This window comes from Dasypus novemcinctus, chromosome 7 (genome assembly GCF_030445035.2).
Source record: "Dasypus novemcinctus isolate mDasNov1 chromosome 7, mDasNov1.1.hap2, whole genome shotgun sequence".
In the NCBI taxonomy this organism is placed as follows: Eukaryota; Metazoa; Chordata; class Mammalia; order Cingulata; family Dasypodidae; genus Dasypus; species Dasypus novemcinctus.
The window spans coordinates 77362758-77384067 of record NC_080679.1 but is presented as its reverse complement, the minus strand read 5'-3'; the positions used below and the strand labels follow the sequence as shown (position 1 = coordinate 77384067).

The following is a 21310-nucleotide window of genomic DNA, read 5'->3' as shown; positions in this document are numbered from 1 at the left end:
GTTTCATGCAAAATGAACCATGTCTAGTAGAAAGTAGTGTTATTTGAACCCTTTTAATCCCGGAAGAAGAGATACTTAACTGGAAAGCAAACAGTGAAATACAATTAGGTCTGTATGCAGTTAGTTTAAGGAAAAAATCAAGCTAAATCTGATAAAAGTTTCTAAGGACTTAAGGATCGGAAGGTGAGCGAAAAGTAAAAAACTTGCTTTTATTACCTGGGAATTAATTGAACAAAACAGTTAATGGCATCTTGTAGGGCAGTTTTTTCAAACTTTATTTTAATTACAACTCAAAGTAAAATTTTTAAAATTTATTTTAAAATGTATTGCATGCTTCCCCAGCATCATAAGTTTTCATTTTTGATTTTGTAATTTCTGTTTCCCTTTTACCAGCTATCATTTTTTGCTATAATTAAGTGGCAGTAAAATTTCTGTCCTCTGCTTTGCTATTACTTTGCCTGTTGGTGGCTTGGAAATCTTTGGATAGCCAAAATTATGTAAATAGTTTGTAAAATAAATGTAAATAGAACCTGAGCATTGTCCTGGAGTGTCCTTATAAAGAAGAATGAGCATTAGACCAAGTTACTTTGAGACCTTCATGTTTACTACTCAGAGTCCCTTTGACTTAATTACTGGTTCTCATTGTGTTCCATATAGGTGAGGTGTTGGGTTTTTTTCTTAGATAATCATCATTTTATTTATACTTTTTGGATGGAGTTTATCTTAAAATTCTTCATAATAATAAATGCACATAAGTATATATCTTGATTAATTTTCATGAACAATGCACCCTTGTAACTTAAGCATGCCATCCCTTGTCAACCACATATCCTGCCTCACTCTCTTCCTCCCTTTCCCAGGGTGAATACTATCCTGATTTCTACAGCATAGATTAGTTTGGCCTCTTCTTGTACTTTGTATAAATTGAATCATGCAGTATGCACTCATTTGTGTCGGGCTTCTTTTGCTCAAATATTGTGAGATTTATCCATATTGCATGTTCTTGTAGCCCTTTCATCTCATTAATATATTTCATTCCATTGCAAGTATATGCCACAATCTATTTCTCCATTCTACTGTTGATGGGCATTTGTATAGATTTCAGTTTTGGGCTGCTATGAACAGTCTACTATATGTCTTTCGGTAAACCTATGTGTGCCCATTTCTATTGAATATATACTTAGGAGAGGAATATTGGATCAAAGGTTATGCATATGTTCAAAATTAATAGCTATTGCCAGAGTTTCTTCCAGTTCCATTCCCACCAGCAATAATTGAGGTTTCAGTTTCTCCACATCCTCACTAACAGAGTTTTCTGACTTTTCCATTTTGGTTTTTATTAAGTTGAGCACATTTTCACCTTTATTGGGCACTTCAGTATCGTCTTTTGTTTAATGTCTGCTAAAGACTCGTTCCCATTTCTCTATTGGGTTGTCCCTTTTTTTTAAATGACTTTTTTGAGATATAGGTTAAATACCTTAATAGTCAACCTTTTAAAGTCTACAATTCAGTAGTTTTTACTATGTTCACAGAGTTGTGTAACCATCACAACTATCTAATTCCATAAAGAAACCCCATACTCATTAGTAGTCCTTCCGTATTTCCCCTGCATCCAGCCCCTGGCAACCACTAATCTGCTTTCTATCTCTGTGGATTTTCCTACTCTGGCTATTTCATATAAATGGAATCATACAATGTTATCTTTTTTTTTTATTTTAAGATTTATTTTGTTTATTTTTCATGCCCCCCTCCTGTCCATGCTGTGTCCATTCATTGTTTGCTCTCTGTGTCTGCTTGTCTTCTTTTTTTTAGGAGGCACTAGGAACTGAACCCAGGGCCTCATATGTGGCAGGGAGACATCTAGTCGCTTGGGCCACCTTTGCTCCCTGCTTTTTGTGTCTCTGATTTTGTTTCCTCGTTGTGTCTCCTTGTTGCATCTCCTTGTTGTGTCAGGACACCGTGCCAGCCCACTGTCTTGCTTATCTTCTTTAGGAGGCACCAGAAACTGAACTTGGGGCCTCCCATGTGGTAGGCAAGTGCCCAACTTGAACCACATCTGCTTCCCTGTTGTCTTTTCTGACTGACTTCTTTCACTTAACATAACGTTTTCTAGGTTAAATCATGTCTGTGTTAACATGTATCAGTACCTCATTCTTTTTTAATGCTGAATAATATCCATTCTATACCATATTTTGTTTATCCATTCATCACTTGATGGACATTTGGGTTGTTTACACTTTTTGGCTATTATGAATGATCCTGCTGTAAACATTCGTGTACAAATTTTTGTATTGACATAGGTTTTCATTTCTTTTGGGTATGTATCTAGAGTGGAATTACTGGGCCATTTGGTAACTCTGTTTAACATTTTGAGGATGTACCAAATTATTTTCCATGGTGGCTGGGCCATTTTACATTCCCACTAGCAATATATAAGGATTCCAGCTTCTCCACAGTGTCACCAACACTTGTTACTTTTTTTGTTTAGGCCATTCTAGTGCCTTTGTTTTTTGTTGTTGTTGTTTAAGATTTATTTTTACTTATTTCTCTCCCTTTCCACCCTACCCCAGTTGTCTGCTTTCTGTCCATTTGCTGTGTGTTCTTCTGTGTCTGCTTCTATTCTTGTCAGCGGCACCAGGAGTCTGTGTTTCTTTTGTTGCATCATCTTGCTGTGTCAGCTCTCTGTGTGTGTGTGGTGCCATTCTTGGGCAGGCTGCACTTTCTTTCGCGCTGGGCGGCTCTCCTTTTGGGGTGCACTCCTTGCACCTGGGGCTCCCTTATGTGGGGGACACCCCTGCATGGCAGGGCACTCCTTGTGCGCATTAGCACTGCGCTTGGGCCAGCTCACCAGACAGGTCAGGGAGGCCCTGGGTTTGAACTGTGGACCTCCCACGTGGTAGGCAAATGCTCTGCCCCGTTGAGCCAAGTCCGCTTCCCCGTTCTAGTGCCTTTGAAGTAATGTCTCATTGTGGTTTTGTTGTCTATTTTAATGATTTGTAGTAGTTCTAAATTTGTTGGATATGTACTGTATCTTTTCATTCTCAATTGTGTCTTTTGATGAGCAAAAGTTCTTAATTTCAGTATATTTCAATTTATCAGTCTTTTTAGTTTGTTAGTGCTTTTTGTGTCCAGTTTAAGAAATCCTTGCATACTCGAGAAAGCCAGAAGATATTCTCTTATGTTTTCCTATGACAGTTTTATTGCATTACTTTGACCTTTAGATCTACCATCCACCTGACCTTGATTTTTGAGAGGCAACATTTTAAAAAATGGTTTCTCTCTTCCCAGCTAACATTTTACAGGTTCCTTCCTTCTTGCCTTTTCCTTTTTTTAAGGGGCCATGGTAGTATTTAATACATGATTGGGAAAATTAGAGTCGAGTCCAGGAATTGGTTGGTTGTAAAAGTTTGCACTCAGGTGGTGATCGCAGATCTGGGAACAACAGAAGATTGTAAGGCTCCTATCATATAAGCCAGGAACTTAGGTAGCATTTTATAAATATAAGCTCATTGAATCTTTACAATATTACTGTAAAGTAGATGGCATCATCCCTTACTTGTGAATGAAAAAACTGAGGCCCAGAGAGGTGAATAAGTTTTCTCACGCTTACACACACACACGACAAAGAAGTAGGCAAAAACCATGGCTTAAATCCAAGTCCCACTGGCTCTAAAAATTCCATTATTTTTACATGTTTAAAAAGCTTGTAAGATCTTAAATTTTCAAATTTAACGTATTTGTTTAAAATTTGCTGTAGCATATTGACCAATAAGTGTTAAGTGGCAAAAGGAGCTGTGTGTGTGTGTGTATTTGTATGTAAAATGGTGTGAAATAAGTAGAAGATGGGTCAACAATCTAGAAATCTCATGGGTAACAGAAAGTATTGAAGTGGTAAACTGATACTTGAGAGATTAGGTATTGAAGATTCTTTTTTGGTGGCTAATATTGCAAGAGCAACATATTTGTATGGATGTGTAATTTGCCATTTTGTAGAACTTATTTTCCATGCTACAAAATATAGGAAATTTCCTCCAAGTATATTAGAGTCAAAGAGTATTTTTTAGGACTACCTCTATTGGCTTCCTATGTTGCCAGGATTGTGTTGATACTAATGATGTAAATAAAACGGAGAGAAATTAATTTGAAGGCCCATTAGAAACAGAGGAAATTGATTTTTGCAGCAAATGAAAAATGGAAAAATAAACAGCATGGGAAAGAATTCTTAAGTTTATTTTCGAATTCACATTTAGCTACTGAAAACTTTTTAGTTAAGAGAAAGATGCTGGTAATGATATTGGAAACTTTCCATTTCAAAAAATAGTGTTAAAACTTTATACTCAGAGGGTGGTGTGATAAGAATCAGTGTGTGGGGTCAACTTTCTCAGCTGGTGTTGAAATTACGAAAGTGCTATCTTTAGCCCTTTTAGCTAACCGGTAAACTTTTCAGTGGAGAAGTCTGAAATTGATCAGTGAAGTTGTTGGGTTCTTGTAAAACATTTATTAGTGGTCAGTTGGAAACCTTCAGATTCAGAAATTAGATGTACACCCCAGAATATGAGAAACGCCACTCTGAAGGGGCTCCCTGGGATTTGTGCTGGTCCTCCCCTCTCCATGCCTGCAGCATTTCACACCTGTTTGCTAGGTACCTACTAGCTGGGCATTTCACACTCAATAAATCGGGGCCCTTTTTCCCAAGGAGCTGTGACTTGACCTCACATTTCTTCCCATAATAGCTTCTGACAGAACCACTTACCTTTCATACTACCCACCTTTCAGAGTTGGCATTTGAGGAGAAATCTACCTGCCATTTGGGGCATTAGACATTTTCTTTGATAGCATACAGAATGTAAAATACCACCCCAGCCTACCCCATTTCAGAAAACTGAGTTTAAAAAAAAATGAAACAAAATACGCACTGATTATTTTTATTAAGTTAAACGTTAACCATTCTTATAAAAGATAGCTATTTTTTATTGTGGCAAATGGAGAAAACCCAGTTTTACTTCTTCAGAAGCAACAATAGTATAATTTTGACTTTAAATAAATAAAAGGCAGAATTAAACCAAGAGTAAAGAAAAATTCCCACTGACACTGGCATTAGAGAAATGTATTCTGGAACCAGTCTGAGTTCTGTTTTGAAAGCATCAAAATGATTTGTTACTGTGTAAATAGCTATAGTTGTTGTTTTTTTTAATATTATATCCTCTTGATTTTTTTTAAAGATTTATTTTTTATTTATTTCTCTTCCCTTCCCCCCCCCCTGCCCCCGCAGCTGTCTGCTTTCTGTGTCCATTCACTGTGTGATCTTCTGTATCCTCTTGTGTTCTTGTCAGCAGCACCCAGAATCTGTGTCTCATTTTGTTGCGTCATCTTGCTGTGTCAGCTCTCTGTGTGTGTGGCACCATTCCTGGGCAGGCTGCACTTTTTTCATGCTGGACGGCTCACCTTATGGGGCACACTCCTTGCGCGTGGGGCTCCCTTACGCGGGGGACACCCCTGCGTGGCAGGGCACTCCTTGTGCGCATCAGCACTGTGTGTGGGCCAGCTCCACATGGGTCAGGAGGCCCTGGGTTTGAACTTTGGACCTCCCATGTGATAGGTGAATGCCCTATCCATTGGGCCAAATCCACTTCCCAGCTATAATTTTATATATGGATGAATCCATAACCTCATAATTGACTGTTAGAACTTGGGCCATTACAGAAAATTAGCCTACAAGTAACAGTGTAAACTATTCCTTTTTGTAGGCTAGTTTTGTGAATATTTAGTAACAGCAGAGTAAAAATTCCTCAGAACATTATGAAAATATTTTGGAAAAGGAAGTACAAAGTGGATCGTATTGACTTTTGTTTTTTTTGTGATACTATTATTACTACCTACTAACATTTTATTACTATAATTTATAAAGCATAATAGTATATCTTAATCCATTTAAAATGTGGGATGTTCAGGATTTGAACTTTTGAGAAGCTATGCAATCTTAATACTCATTTAAGGGGAAGAGGATGCGGCTCAAGTGATAGAGCTTCCACCTACAATATGGGAGGACCTGGGTTCAATCCCTGGGGCCTCCTGGTGAAAAATAAGAAGAGAAAGTGTATCCATGTGACAAGCCAGTACCCACATGAGTTTCCACATGGTGAGCCAATGCGCCACGCAAGTGAGTCATGCAGCAAGATGATGACACATCAAAAGAAAGACAAGGGGAGAGTCAAGGTGAATCGCAGGCAGAAACCAGGAACTGAAGTGGTGCAATTGACAGGGAACCTCTGTCCACAGCAGGGGCCTCCAGGATCAAATCCTGTTGAATCCTAGAGGAGAAAAAATGAGAAGAGAAGACAACAGACAGCAAAAACAGCAGGGCAGGAGTAGGGGAAGGGAGGAGAATAAATACATAAATCTTTTTTTAAAAAAAAAAACTCATTTAAAGTCCTCTTTGAATCTGGCCCACCTTTCTTTCTAGTCTTCTTACTGAGAGATGTACTTTGGAGTTTCATCTCCATCACTAGTCAGCTATTAGACATAAGCAAAGCCTTGGAATGGTTTCTTCACTTGCAAAATCAAACAGTTACACAAAACCAGTGGGTTGTAAACTTTGTGTTTGTGTTCACAGAGAAACCCTTTGTGAATCTAATGAAAACCATGGATCTTTGCACCCTGAAAACTGCTCATTCATACAGACTGTTGAATATAGTGTCAAGAGCCGCAGGTATTCTGTGAAACTGTCCACAGGCCAATCTGCAGTTTCACATCCTCTGGATTAGAGAATTTCTGGGGCAATTGTTGTTTTCAAAATCTGTAATTCTGTACTTCCATCTCACACCACCCTATTGTCTAAGTTATATTATATGATTCTGACCCTCATTTTATAGGCTCCTGCTTCATGTTTGTACTCATATGATTTCTTCCTTTCTGCCCCTTTATCCATCTTCACCTTTGAAAGTTCTACCACTTTTTAAAAATTTCTCTCCCCTTTGCCCCCCTCCCCCACCCCAGTTGTCTGTTTTGTGTGTCCATTTGCTGGGTGTTCTTTTTTGTTTGTTTGTTAGCCTCTGTTGTTATCAGCGGCACAGGAATCTGTGTCTCTTTGTTGTTGCGTCATCTTGCTGTGTCAGCTCTCCGTGTGCGCGACACCATTCCTGGGCAGGCTGAACTTCGTTCGCGCTGGGCTGCTTGCGTGTGGGGCTCCCCTATGCGGGGGAAACCCCTGCGTGGCACGACACTCCTTGCGCGCATCAGCACTGCACATGGGCCAGCTCCACACGGGTCAAGGAGGCCCGGGGTTTGAACCGCGGACCTCCCATGTGGTAGATGGACGCCCTAACCACTGGGCCAAGTCCGTTTCCCTCTACCACTTTTTTTGAAAGTACAATTCAGATGTCTTCTTTTGTGTGTGTGTGAAGCCTCTTACAACCAAAATTCATCTTCCTGATTTTAGAACTTTGTACCTCCCTGAAAGCCCTTGACCTATTTGGTCTTGTATTACAGTTCATTCGAGGGCTGTGGTCCTCTTGTCTCGCCTTTGCCTTCACACCTCTCCCCCCATAGATTTGACATTTCTTGAGGTCAGTGACTATGTTTCTGTATTAACTTTATAACCAAACAATTCCTTGGCATTAGTAGTCATGGAATAAGTGCTCACTAAATTAATTTGAATTTGTTGCTCAGTAGTAAGGATTAATTGCCTGCTATGTCATATGTTAAATGCTGAGAGGGTGCACCACACCCCTCCAAAAAAAAATAGTGTTAAAGTGGTATGAGATGGAACCATGGAAGAGATGAACTTTAAAAATGGATAGAATTTAGGGAGCTGACAGGACTTTTTCTGGGAGAGACAAAGAGAAAGGAAAGTACTACTGTGTGTATTTTGTTATCAATAAAATTAATCTATTTTTACTGATAAGAGATAGCTGCTTAAGTTTAGCTTACAATTTTTAAAAGCTTTGCATTTTTTCATGTTGTGCATTTTTGTTTTTACAGGTTCAAGAAAATTCACCAGGACATAGAGCTGGACTGGAGCCGTTCTTTGATTTTATTGTTTCTATTAATGGTTCAAGATTAGTAAGTTCAGCTTTTTATAGTTTTGCCTATAGTATTTTGAAATATTTTTGAAAGTAGAATTTTTCAGATATATTTGGGATTGATGTTTATTAGTTTAAAAAATAGGAGTTTTAAAAAATGTGCTTTTGGCTGTCCAAGGCCAATTACCCAGTGAAAATGCAATTTCCAAAACATTGTGTAGAATATAATGCCAATTTTATAAAAATAATCATGTACAAGTAAACATATTAAAATGTCAAATCTAGAATACCATACCTCAGAATCCAATGATTATTTTGGAACAGTAGGACCCTGTAAGATTTTTACTTTATATTTTAAATAGTTTCGTAAGCAGAAAAAATATAATTAAGATGAAGAAGTTTACTCCTTAGAAGATGTCAGATTTTTGAAGGTTTTGGCAAATGGATCTAAAGACTTATTCTCAAATAACTTGTCATTTTATTGGAACTTCGTTTATGATTTATAAATAATTTTATTAGAATGAGAGATGTGCTCCAGAAGTGCAGAGTTAAAACTACTTTTTATGAATTGCTTTCAGTTTACTCATAGTAAAGTCCCAAAGGAAGGACGTTATATTACCTCAGCAAAGAAAATTCTTATGACAATAGCTTCTTTGTTGGTTTATTTTTTCAAAACATTCTTCACATTTTTGTTTTTATTTACCAACATCTCTCACATCTAGCCTTTATTCATTTGTGTAATGAAATATTTAACATACCCTTTCCATTTTCTTTTCCTTCCAGCTACTAGTAACATAATAAAATATATATTCAGGAGTAGAGTCCAAAATTAAACTTCAACCTCAACAAATGTCTTAAATTTAAAAAATCACAGTCATTGCAGATTTGCTGCTATTGTGACAATTTTATGGTGTATTTTGTATTTTGGGGTTTTTTTACTTTTTAAAAAAATTGCTGTGACATATATATGAACATAAAATTTGTTATCTTAACCCTTTTGAAGTATACAGTTAGTGATCTTAATTACATCCACAGTGTTGTGCAACCATGACCACATGTCTATTTCCGGAATTATTCATCACCCCTAACAAAATCTCTGTAGCCATCAAGCAGTAACTCTTCATTCACCCCTCCCCCTAGTCCCTGGTAACCTTTGGTCTAATTTCTGTCTCTATGAATTTGCTTATTTTAGATATTTCATATATGTGGAATCATACAATATTTGTCCTCTTCTATCTGGCTTATTTCACTTAGCATAATATTTTGAAAGTTCATCTATGTTGTAGCATGTATCAGAACTTATATTTATGGCAAATAATATCTCAATAAAAGTATTTACCACATTTTGTTTATCCATTCATGTGTTGATGGACACTTGGATTGCTTCAGCCTTTTGGCTACTATGAATGATGCTGTAAACATTGGCATACAACTACCTGTTTGAGTCCCTGTTTTCACTTCTTTTGGGTATATACCTAGGGGTACAATTACTGAGTCATATAGTAATTCTGTGTTTAACTTTTTGAGAAACTGCCACAGTGTTTTTCAGTTCAGTGCATCATTTGACGTTCCCCATAGCCACTTGCAGTGTCAAGGATTCCAATTTTTCTATATCCTCACCAATACTGTTTTTTTTGGGGGGGGGGGGTTGTTTTTTGTTTTGTTTTGCTTTTGCCAACCTAGTAGGTGTGCAGTAGTATCTCATTGTGGCTTTAATTTGCATTTGCCTGATGGCTAATGATGTTGAGCATCATTTCATGTGGTTATTGGCCATTTGTATATCTTCTTTGGAGAAATGTTTATTCAAATCACTTGCCTATATATTTTTTTAACCCTCCCCCCCATTTGCCTCTATTTTAATTATTTTTTTATCGTTGAGTTGTAGGAGTCCTTTATGTATTCTGAGTATTAAACCCTTATTAGATTTATGATTTGTAATTTTTTTCTTCCATTCCATGGGCTATCTTTTTACTCCCTTGATAGTGTCTTTTAAGGTGCAAAAGTTTTTAATTTTGATGAAGTCTGGTTTATCTATTATTTTCTTTTGTTACCTGTGCTTTTAGTATCATATTTAAGAAACCATTGCTAAATTCAAGGTCATAAAGATTTACCTCTATATTTTATCCTAAGAGTCTTATAATTTTAGCCCTATATTTAGATCTGTGATCCATTTTGTTAATTTCTCTGTACGGTATGAATGAGGTAGGGGTTCTTAATCCTTTTTGAATGCGGACATCCAGTTTTCCCAGCACCCTTTGTTGAAGAGACTGTTTATTCCCCATTTAGTGATATTGGCACCTTTTGAAGCATTTTTGTTTTTAATCATTGAAGCCCTAGATGACTCCTAATAATGGTGGGTTGCAAATCCTATAATCTTCAGTGAACTATTAGAAGAAAGTTAGTTTGGAGTTGTTGCTAACATAAAAATTAATCTTTACTTCTTAACATTGTTTTACCTCTTGTCTGTTGAATGTTTTATGTTGATTACTGATATTACTACTATAGGACCATAGGATGTTAAAATCTATTAACATTTTATTTATTAAGGAAAATGATTTCTGTGTTCACAGAATAAGGACAATGACACTCTTAAGGACCTACTGAAAGCAAATGTCGAAAAACCTGTAAAAATGCTTATCTACAGCAGCAAAACACTGGAGCTACGAGAGACATCAGTCACCCCAAGTAACATGTGGGGTGGCCAGGGCTTGCTTGGAGTGAGCATTCGTTTCTGCAGCTTTGATGGGGCAAATGAAAACGTTTGGCATGTGTTGGTAGGTATCACCTGTGAGCTGTTGCTTCAGTTTAAGAAGCATTGTAGTAATGTGTTTTAACAGTGGCCGTCTGAGTTTGGTGAGATTGTAGGGGTGGTATGGCTGCTGCTGTTGGACTGTATCTAGTGTCCGAAAACCAGCATACATTGCTTTTAAAATAAGGATTTGAAAAAACTTGAGGAAGAGAAGCAAATACAGAAACCTAAGAAATATTTTTTTAATGATTTATCCATTAGAAGTAGAATGGTTTGTCCAGGTTAAAGCAGATATCTAGAGAAATATTTAAAATATTTATTAAGTATTTAATTTTTATGTTAGGAAGTTTTAAATGTATGTAGTCTAATTTTTTACATCTGACATCTCTAACAAGACAGAAGTAAAGATTATTTTTTATTACAACAGATTGTGAACTATAAATTTGGAAGGTTATTTTATTTATTAATTTTGGGGTATGTTTTGGTGTTATCCTAGGAAGTGGAATCAAATTCTCCTGCAGCGCTGGCAGGTCTTAGACCTCACAGTGATTATATCATTGGAGCAGATACAGTCATGAATGAGGTAATAAATATATTTCTTAATAGTGAAAATTATATAATACTTTCTCATTAATGTTTTAGTTCAGAAGTATATTTGAGTACATTACATTTAGACTTGAAATTTAGGTCTTTGCTGATCAAAATCATCTGTGCTTACCAGCGCTGAGTAGAACATCTGGGAAGTTCTTATTAGGTAGAGCTAGGAGGAAAAGCACACACTAGCGTGGCAATTGCACAGGTTTTATATAGATTATACAGAAACCTCTTATTTACTTCAAGACTAAATCAGATTCCCATTTTGGTCATTTATTTCAAACTTCTCTTTCCCTTTTTGCTCTTTAAGGTGACAAAACTGAGTCAGTCAACTATGGTTAGTCACATTCTTTTCCTTGTCCATTAGTTAGTGGAACTGTATATTGCTAAATCAAAAATGTGAGGAAGGGGAGGCTATGTAGCTCAGGCAGTTGAGCACCTGCTTCCCACACATGAAGACCCAGGTTCAATCCCCGGTACCTCCTAAAAAATAACAAATGAAAAAACCAACTTGGGGGACCTGATGTAGCTGATGCCATCTTCCAACATATGAGGCCCCAGGTTCACTCCCAGCCCCAGTACCTAAAAAAATGGGAGGAAAAAATAAGGTACCCAGGTAGCCATAATGGAGAATAAAAGCAGAATATATAGATTTTAATAGAGAAGAGTTTTCCTAAGAATGCTACTTGGTCTTATAGGACTGGGCACAATGCCTTGCACAGAGTAGGTAGTTAATATACTGAATTAAACTTTACTTGGAGTGTCAGTTTAAGAAATGATTTATTTGTCTGAAGCTGTGCCTAGAATCTGTATTTCTAAAAAAAGTTTCTCAGGTGATTCAATTCCAGAATAACCAAGCCAGATATGAGACCCGCTATTCTAAAGAATAGTATTAAAAACAATTTTCTCCTATGATGCTTTTGTAGTCTGAAGATCTGTTCAGCCTTATTGAAACACATGAAGCAAAACCATTGAAACTTTATGTGTACAACACAGATACCGATAACTGTCGAGAAGTGATTATTACACCAAATTCTGCATGGGGTGGAGAAGGAAGGTAAGGTCAATCTTTAGACTAAATTACGACTACTTAAATTTACTAGTCATATATTGTAAATAGTGGTTATTTTTATTTAGAAACAAATTATTGATTTGTTATAAGCTTCCTCTTGAGAAAAGGAAAGAGCCAACCCAGAGTATCAAAACTAATAATTCATCTTGTTTTTTTTAAAGCGCTTATCTGAGGAACATGATATATACTATTGCCCTTCCCTTCTCCTCCTCCTCCTCCTTTAGCTAATCTAAGAGCTAGCAACTTTGTTAAATTATAGGAAGGCCTAGGGTTTAGAAGCTTTTCCAAATGATTTGTAGAAGCTTAACCCCTTGCCAGGGAAAGCTTAACTTAGTTGATGCAGGCAGAGAAACCCTGTGTTTGCTCAGATCTCTTTGAGATCCAGACCATTGAGAGAATTGCAGTTTTGATGGTCCCAAAATGTCTGAAATCATTCAGCTCAGCTTGTTTCACTGCAGACTTGTTGCAGTTTGAGAAAAGTGAGGTAGGAGTATTATCTAAGACTCTGGCATCTCTGGGACAATGGTTGATCAAAGTCATTGACCATTGTCCATGTGTATAAATATCCAGAAATGTTATCTTCTTGGGGTATTTGGATTAACTGATTTCAGAGGGACTGCCTCATATAAACTAAATTTGCAAGGAAGCTGCCATATTCAATGAAATGGCAGTTTTTCAGGTTACAATAGAAAAATGCCCCCTCTCCAGTTAAGAAGAATACTTCAGTCAGATTAGTACCATAAGAGTGAGCATGGAAACTGAATGCAAGGAGGAGATTCTGCAGATGGTGAATTCCAACAGCAAAGACTATCTCTGGTTCTTTAAGTTGAGTAAATACTGCTACATTCTTGTTCTTTTGGAGCCCTTCTTTTCCAGACTCAGTGCCAATTATCCCTTTTCTGTGAAAGGCATTTTTCTTTTGACAGGCTCAGTAATATTGACTGGCCATTGCTTTAGGCAGGCCCATATAGACCATTTTCCTGAGTCTGTATTCTCACAGTGTATTTGGCATATCTGCTCCCTTGGTTTTTGTTCCTTCCTCTGAGGCTGACTGCATTTCATTCATTGCCTCATATTTTCCTTAATTTCATTCTTGGGGTATGTTTTTCAGTTTGCAGTGTGTATTGGTGGTGTTGCAAGTGCCTTCTCTTCCACCACTTGGTTATGATTAATGAGCACCTTGTTTTACAATGCAGCTGCCTCTGAGAGGTTATCATTGATTAGCATAAATTATTTAATCTTTCTTCTAAATCTCTCTGAGATCCAGACCATTGAAAGAATTGCAGTTTTGATGATAGGAGGCAGGGAAAATGAGAGAAGAAGGAATAAGTATGAAGCATCATTAAACAAATCAGGTTCAGGTAACAGAGAGCTGAAGTTAGCAACTGCCTACTCTCCCAGCTTTTGGTGGTAGTGGTACTCAGGAAGATAATAAATAATTGGCAGGGGTAGGCACAGAGGTATGAGTGCATGGCCTACTTAGAAAGTATCAAGTAGTTTGGGAAATAAAAGCAATCATGATGGGAACATAAGTTGGACACAGTTACGGAGGGACTTAAATACCATGGTCCGAAATTTGGATGTACTTTGGGCAGCAGGACTATGATATTGTATCAGTAGGCATTCTTTGGTTCCAGACAGTAGAAACTACCTGTAACTGACATAAACAGAAATGAATTTATTGATATGAAATAGCGCCTATAATCAAAGAAAAAAGCTAGTGAACCAGGCTTGGAAAGGGCCCAGAACTCACATCACCTGTAGGAATTTAGATAGGAAGAACTAATAGAAAATTTCATCAACATTCCATTGAGGCGATAAAACCAACTTTGGTTTTACTGTCACTCCCAAGATCTACAGCCCTGGGCAAGAGAAGTTGATTGGTCTGGCTCTAGTCATGAGCTACTCCCTGGGGTTTGGGCAGGGCAGACACCCGAATGGAAGTAATTCCCCAAAGGGAAGAAGGAAAATGGAATATCAGGAGGCCAGCAGACTAAGTAAAGAAGCAGTGTGGGGAAGCGGACTTGGCCCAATGGATAGGGTGTCCAACTACCACATTGGAGGTCCATGGTTCAAACCCCGGGCCTCCTTGACCCATGTGGAGCTGGCCCATGTGCAGTGCTGATGCGCACAAGGAGTGCCATGCCATGCAGGGGTACCCCCCGCGTAGGGGAGCCCCACGCGCAAGGAGTGTGCCCTGTAAGGAGAGCTGTCCAGCGCGAAAGAAAGTGCAGCCTACCCAAGAATGGCGCCGCACACACAGAGAGCAGATGTAACAAGATGACGCAATAAAAAGAAACACAGATTCTCAGGGCCACTGTTAAGGATAGAAGCGGTCACAGAAGAACGCACAGCAAGTGGACACAGAAAGCAGACAGTTGGGGGTGGGGGAAGAGAAATTTTTTGAAAAAGCAGTGTGACAATATCTTTTTTGGAACACCATCTCTGGTGGCAGTGAAAAGAGAGTTGAGAAGTGGAATCTGGATTAAACATATTCAACTGATGTGTCAAGTTCTGATATAGAACTATGGGTATATAAATGACATCCTCATACTAAAGTGTGTTGACTTCTTTGGCGGAAAGGCTGTTGTATGCATCTGTTCAGCAAATAATTAAGTACCTGCCATGTGCCAGTAAGCACAAGGTCTTTACCCTCAAGGATCTGACATTTTTTTGAGGGAAGATGGTGATAAATGCTTGCAAAATAAAGGAGAGTAAAGATAGTGACTGGTGGGGGAGGGGAGAAGTATGCTGTTTCATATAGCTTGTCAGGAGAGACTGATGACATTATTTAAAGTAATAGAATTTTGTTTTTATCTGTCAAACATCTCAAAGAAATGCAGACTGCAATTGATAACAAAAATGATTAAGGAAAAAATATTTTTATAGCCTAGGATGTGGCATTGGATATGGCTATTTGCATCGAATACCTACACGCCCGTTTGAAGAAGGAAAGAAAATTTCTCTTCCAGGACAAATGACTGGTACACCTATTACTCCTCTTAAAGATGGGTTTACAGAGGTAAGATAACTTTACCACCTGATTATATCGTAGAATTTCCACCAAAACAAGTCAAGTGGCTGCAGATACTGTGGGATCAATAATTCGAATAGGGCAGATAATGAGTTAAGTATTGACATTGTTGAATTCAAGGTTCCTGTAGGATATCCAGATGGAACTTAAATATATGGACTGGAAGGGAGACACAGCTAGAGATTCAGATTTGGGAGTCATCTTCAAAGAGAGGGTAATGTGACCCAGTAGGTGTTAGGGCCTAGGTGGGTCAGAGGCTGAGGTCATAATCTTAAAACCCTAGTATTTACCCTAATCTTAAAAACCCTAGGATTAGAAAAGTGGATTTGGCTCAATGGATAGAGTGTCCACCTACCACATGAGAGGTCCAGGGTTCAAACCCAGGGCCTTCTGACCTGTGTAATGAGCTGGCCCACGTGCAGTGCCAATGTGCGCAAGAGGTGCTGTGCCACGCAGGGATGTCCCCCGCATAGCAGAGCCCCTCGCGCAAGGAGTGCGCCCTGTAAGGAGAGCCGTCCCGTGCAAAAAAAGTGCAGCCTGCCCAGGAATGGCGCTGCACACACGGAGAGCTGACTCAACAAGATGACAGGACAAAAAGAGACACAGATTCCCGGTACCACTGACAAGAATACAAGTGGACACAGAAGAACACAGCGAATGGACATGAGAGCAGACAAGGAGGGGAGAGGAGAGAAACAAATCTTTTAAAAAAACAAAAAACAAAACCCTAGCATTGGTGGGCAGAAAAAGGGATACAGCATAAGTAGCTCCAGAGGAGAAGTCCAAAGAGCACAGTCAGCTATGCCAGGTACTGTGGAGAGGTCAGTTGAGGGAAAGAGTGACAGCCCACTTCCTGGTCTAGAGCAGTTTTAAGGACTTGATGGGGTACAAATTCCAGATTAAGGGGGCAGGGTGGGGAGATACATACAGAGTGACTGGGGTGTGAAACATAGTGATAGTGCTTGCTATTTCAAGAAACTTGTTTGAGAAAGAGAGAGCTGGGTGTGTTTTTTGAAAGAGTTGGTAAAGGGGTGATTACAGAATCAAAATGAGACTTTTTAAGGAATAAGCACTACCTGAGCAAGCTTGTAGACTTTTTAAATGTTTCTTGATTAGAGTATCCAGGAATAATTAAATCTTGCCTACACAGCTAAATAAAAAGCAAAGTAGCCCAAAAAGAAAATGCAGGATTATAAAGTGAGCGGTGCTCCTAAGAAGTATAATCCCCCTCCCCTACACTGGCTCATGGCCAGAACTAGTCTAGTTACATGTCCAAGCTCTTTTTTTTTTTTTTTTTTAAAGATTTATTTATTTATTTAATTTCCCCCCCTCCCCTGGTTGTCTGTTCTTGGTGTCTATTTGCTGCGTCTTGTTTCTTTGTCCGCTTCTGTTGTCGTCAGCGGCACGGGAAGTGTGGGAGGCGCCATTCCTGGGCAGGCTGCTCTTTCTTTTCACGCTGGGCGGCTTTTCCTCACGGGCGCACTCCTTGCGCGTGGGGCTCCCCCACGCGGGGGACACCCTTGCGTGGCACTGCACTCCTTGCATGCATCAGCACTGCACATGGCCAGTTCCACACGGGTCAAGGAGGCCCGGGGTTTGAACCGCGGACCTCCCATATGGTAGACGGACGCCCTAACCACTGGGCCAAAGTCCGTTTCCCTGTCCAAGCTCTTAATACCATGTCTACTGCCCCTGATCAGTGCTTTCTGCCCTAAATGAGCCTCAGGGGTAGTCTGAAAAGACCAGAGGGTGAAGTGGTGGCTAGGCAAGAGGCCAGAATGGAAGTTGTGTTGGAATGTACCAAAGGGCACTGTAGCCAGCAGAACTTGGAGTGTTCAGAGGTGAAACGACCCAGCTGTAGTCCATATAGAAGCCCCACCCCCACCCCATTTTTCCCCTGAAAAGTAGAGATATGACTGCCACGTTCCATCATGACTGAGAAAATGAAATGGACTCATGAGGTTAGAAATCGAGAGAAAACTCTTAAGGAATTTGTCATGGTATTAAGACTTCCAATTGATTTTTTTTTCTATGAGCAGTAGAAGCTTTAATGTTGAGAGAGAAGAGGAGAACAGTGGCATTTTAAGGGTTGCATGAAATGATTTTGGGGTGGCTAGAAAGGAATAGTTTAGTCATGTCCCCAGAGACAGGGAATTACAGGATGGAGAGATGTTTACAGTGGCTGCTCCCACATGCGTCACGGTTAGGAATATCTAAAGGCAAAAGTGCCAGGTGAGAACTTTTGACAGTTAGTATGTGATCAAAAACTGGATCTGTAAGATTGATAAAAGATTGAGTGATTTTCTTTCTTTATTTTTTTCTTTCTTTCTCTTGGAAGGTCCAGCTGTCCTCAGTTAATCCTCCATCTCTGTCACCTCCAGGAACTACGGGAATTGAACAGAGTCTGTCTGGACTTTCTATTAGCTCAACTTCACCAGTTGTCAGTAATGTTCTAAGTACAGGTGTGCGGAAAATATATTGTTTTCATTCTCCTTTGTTTATGATATTCTGCTTTTCTCTCCAACCTATAGATGTGTAAAAAGTAATGTCATAAGATTGTTCCCCCATAAACTAGAACAAATATATGTCATTATTATTACAAGGTGTTAATAATAGGGGGGTATAGCGGGAAAAATAGACTTAATGCAAACTATAAAGAGGGGGAAAAAAGTAATTCTACTTGAAAACTATGAATGTGCTCTGCATTGGCAGCAGGTCTTGTCCATGAAAGCTAGTTCTAAGTGGCCACATGCCTACACACAAGAAAGGCCACATGCTCTTTTGTCTTTTGGCCCATTCATTTCATTCTCCTCTCAGCATTCACTGGCTCACTGGGCACATTAAATAAAACCAGTATCCCCAGGTTTACTAGTTACTAGTTACTAAATCCTAGTTCAAGAGCCCAGTAGAGATTGACTAGAATCACATGTCCCATTTCCAAAATTCTAAAACAGGTCTCTAGTCTACCCCTGCTTAGATCATGTATTACACTCCTGTCCAGTGAGGTTAGCTGGGGGTGGGATAAGAAATTTGCCAACCCCTTGGTCCAAGCTCTCGTAACAGTCGTTTGCAAGGGCCATCAGCAGAGTAGGTACCATGACAGGTGGTGTCAGTCAGTAAGGGTGGAGCCGGGCACTGAGGATTGTTTTAATATAGCTTGATTGTTGATTCTTTGTCAGTTGGATTTATTAGAAAAAAAATTTTAATGTGCTTTTATTTTAGGTGTACCAACAGTACCATTATTGTCACCACAAGTAAACCAATCCCTCACGTCTGTGCCACCAATGAACCCAACTAGTACATTACCAGGTAATCAGCAGAGGACTAAAGATATATTTAATGATCATAGCACTATTAATAACTTGCTTCTTTAAAAAATTGAAAAAAATCTCATGTTTGTCATGACTTTTTATGTCTTTCCAAAATTTATCTCCACAATAAGTTGTGATAAATGAAACAAATTGCAACTTTCCTTAGCAGACAAGGAAGCAAAGATGTTATTTACCCAACTAGTTAGCTGCCAAGCCAAGGGCTTCTTACCCCAGCTGACTTAGCCTTCCTCCCAACCATGCAGCCTGAACCTGGGAATAAAGAACATGTAAAATTCCATTCTTCAACCTCTCCTTGTTAGAGAGGTTGAAATTAAATTTTAATTTAATGCCCAGTGAATGCAGATATCAATCTGATTATCAAAAATACTTCTTTTGTGATGACCTTGAATTGTATAACTAAGGATATTGTTATACAGACATATTAAGTCATTATACAAATGTGTTCACACATCCAGAAAGATAAAGCAAGTGTGTTAAAATGTTATTTGAGGAATTTAGAGGAAAGGTATGTATGGGGATTCTTTGTACTTTTTTTGCAAATGTAAGTTAAAAATTATTTCAGGATAAAAAAATTTAAAAAGAAAGCCAAAGGAACTGTTAAACCTCCACCATCAAAGAAAACTTCAGTTCCCTTTACTGCTGTGCAAGCTGAGATAAATCATCCATTTCTCCAAAGCACTCAAGCTGTCATCTTTCTTATTCTTCTGGTTTTTTAGCAGCATTAGTTTTTGGGTTTTTTTTTTTAACCCTTACCCATTTAGGTATCTACTCACTTAGACATAGAGTTATATTTCAGGTAAGTGAGGTTTTGTTGTTGTTAATATTTTTATGATACAAAACTGCCACATATTAAGTGGATTTCTAGTATTCTCATTTTGAAGTGGGCAAAATCTTTTTCAATATGCAAAGGTTTTTCTCTCTAGGCAAAGTGGTTTACCTTTTGTTCTTCTCTTGCCTTCTCTTCAGGTCTGATGCCTTTACCAGCGGGACTCCCTGACCTCCCCACCCTCCCCAATCTCAACATCCCCACACCACACATCATGCCAGGTGTGGGCTTAGCGGAAATCGTGAACCCGGGTATGTTGCAGATCTTACCCTCCTAGGATCACCCTCTCTCATAAGCTTCAACCAGAAAAACCAAGCCACTCTTTCAGTCTTTTTCTGGAAAGGGCAAACAAATTTCAGCTACTTCAAATAAATATTAATCCTTTTATTTAAAAAGCTTAAAAAAATGATGATATTTGTATTCTTAGGGAGACAGTAGAATAGAAAGGTGAGAGAGGGCATGGGTAAATATACCATCCAAGAGCTTTTTGAGACTACAAATAAGCATTCCCATCTCCGCCTGGCCGCTTCTGGTCCCCTTTTCTCCTTTCCCTGCATCCTGCAGCTGAAGCACCCTTGAGGTTGTGGAAATAAAGAGTGGTGTTTGGCATAGAGTGTGCCGTTTGCCCAGTGGTGGTGAAAGAATTCCCCATTACTGTCTGGGTTTGGGGCAGCTGCTGCCAGAGTAGTGGTGCCTGTGTATGTGGCCCAGGCCGATGACCAGAACTTTCTCTCAGTCAGCTGGCTGGACTTGTTTGCTAAATATTCTCCACTCTTAACAAATGTTTTTCTAATAAAAAGTGAGATTTTAGCTGCACATAATTAAGAGAGCAGATATTCAAAGTATTTATACTAATTTTGCACGTACCAAAATAAAGCACTTATTCCCCCGAATGAAGCAGCGGGTGTCCTACTAGGTCTTGTAGCTAAGGATAACCCCACCAAGGTGACCACGTACCAGGGGTTATTTTTAATTGCATATCTCAGTGATTTGGCACCTCTGTGATGCCAGCTAGTGATCTTATTATGCCATGGTGTACAGTAACATTTCTAGATTATAAATGTCCCTGTTGTAACATTCACCACCTGTATATATTTTTTAACCCATCCTCATCAACTCACTTAGGTCTTCAGCATGAGATTTTGAAAAACAAAAGATGTATTAGTAAACTTAAATTAACATGGAGTATCTTAGTGCTCCCTTTGTTTTTCTTTCATCTCTTACATTCTTACCTCTTCTGCCCTTTCCCCAAGCTGAAAGAGTCCATGACATTAAGGCTTTCACCAACCAAGTGGTTGCCCTGACCCTGTGTTTTACAACCTGCCCTTTCCTTGGTTTCTTAAAGAAGTAATTTTACCTTCCTTCATTCTGCATTTTAAAATCATCAGCCTAAACCCACAAGTATCACATAAACAGTTCTCTATCTTAGGCTTAAATAGTGGCTGGGTTCTTCCGGCGAGGCTAGCTCCTCCCCTCCACAACCTTCACAGAAGGCTTGGCCCCTATAGCTCTTCTTCCTCTTGTCTATGAAGACAGCAGCTGTAACTTAGCTTACAGCTTGCCTGGGGCAAGTATGAATTCTCCCTTCGTTGGTCAGTGTAGCCGCATCACCTGCTATGTGGGCTTCTGTCCATCCTGGCTGGGAGAAGCATTGCTTTTCTGAGCTGGGTTTCCCTCAGGGC

At 39.0% G+C, this 21310-nt stretch overlaps 1 protein-coding gene across 2 annotated transcripts in view; it reads left to right on the top strand.

Annotated features, from left to right (window-relative positions):
* The window catches only part of GORASP2 (golgi reassembly stacking protein 2), a 31853-nt gene that overhangs the window by 6565 nt on the left and 3978 nt on the right, over window positions 1-21310 (top strand). For both annotated transcript variants that reach the window (XM_004460784.5, XM_058300658.2), the window contains exons 2-9: window positions 7981-8061; window positions 10592-10795; window positions 11267-11353; window positions 12291-12421; window positions 15326-15458; window positions 17809-17932; window positions 18693-18779; window positions 19769-19879. In XM_004460784.5, coding sequence (XP_004460841.1) covers window positions 7981-8061; window positions 10592-10795; window positions 11267-11353; window positions 12291-12421; window positions 15326-15458; window positions 17809-17932; window positions 18693-18779; window positions 19769-19879 — 958 coding nt within the window. The remainder of the gene's footprint in view (window positions 1-7980; window positions 8062-10591; window positions 10796-11266; window positions 11354-12290; window positions 12422-15325; window positions 15459-17808; window positions 17933-18692; window positions 18780-19768; window positions 19880-21310) is intronic.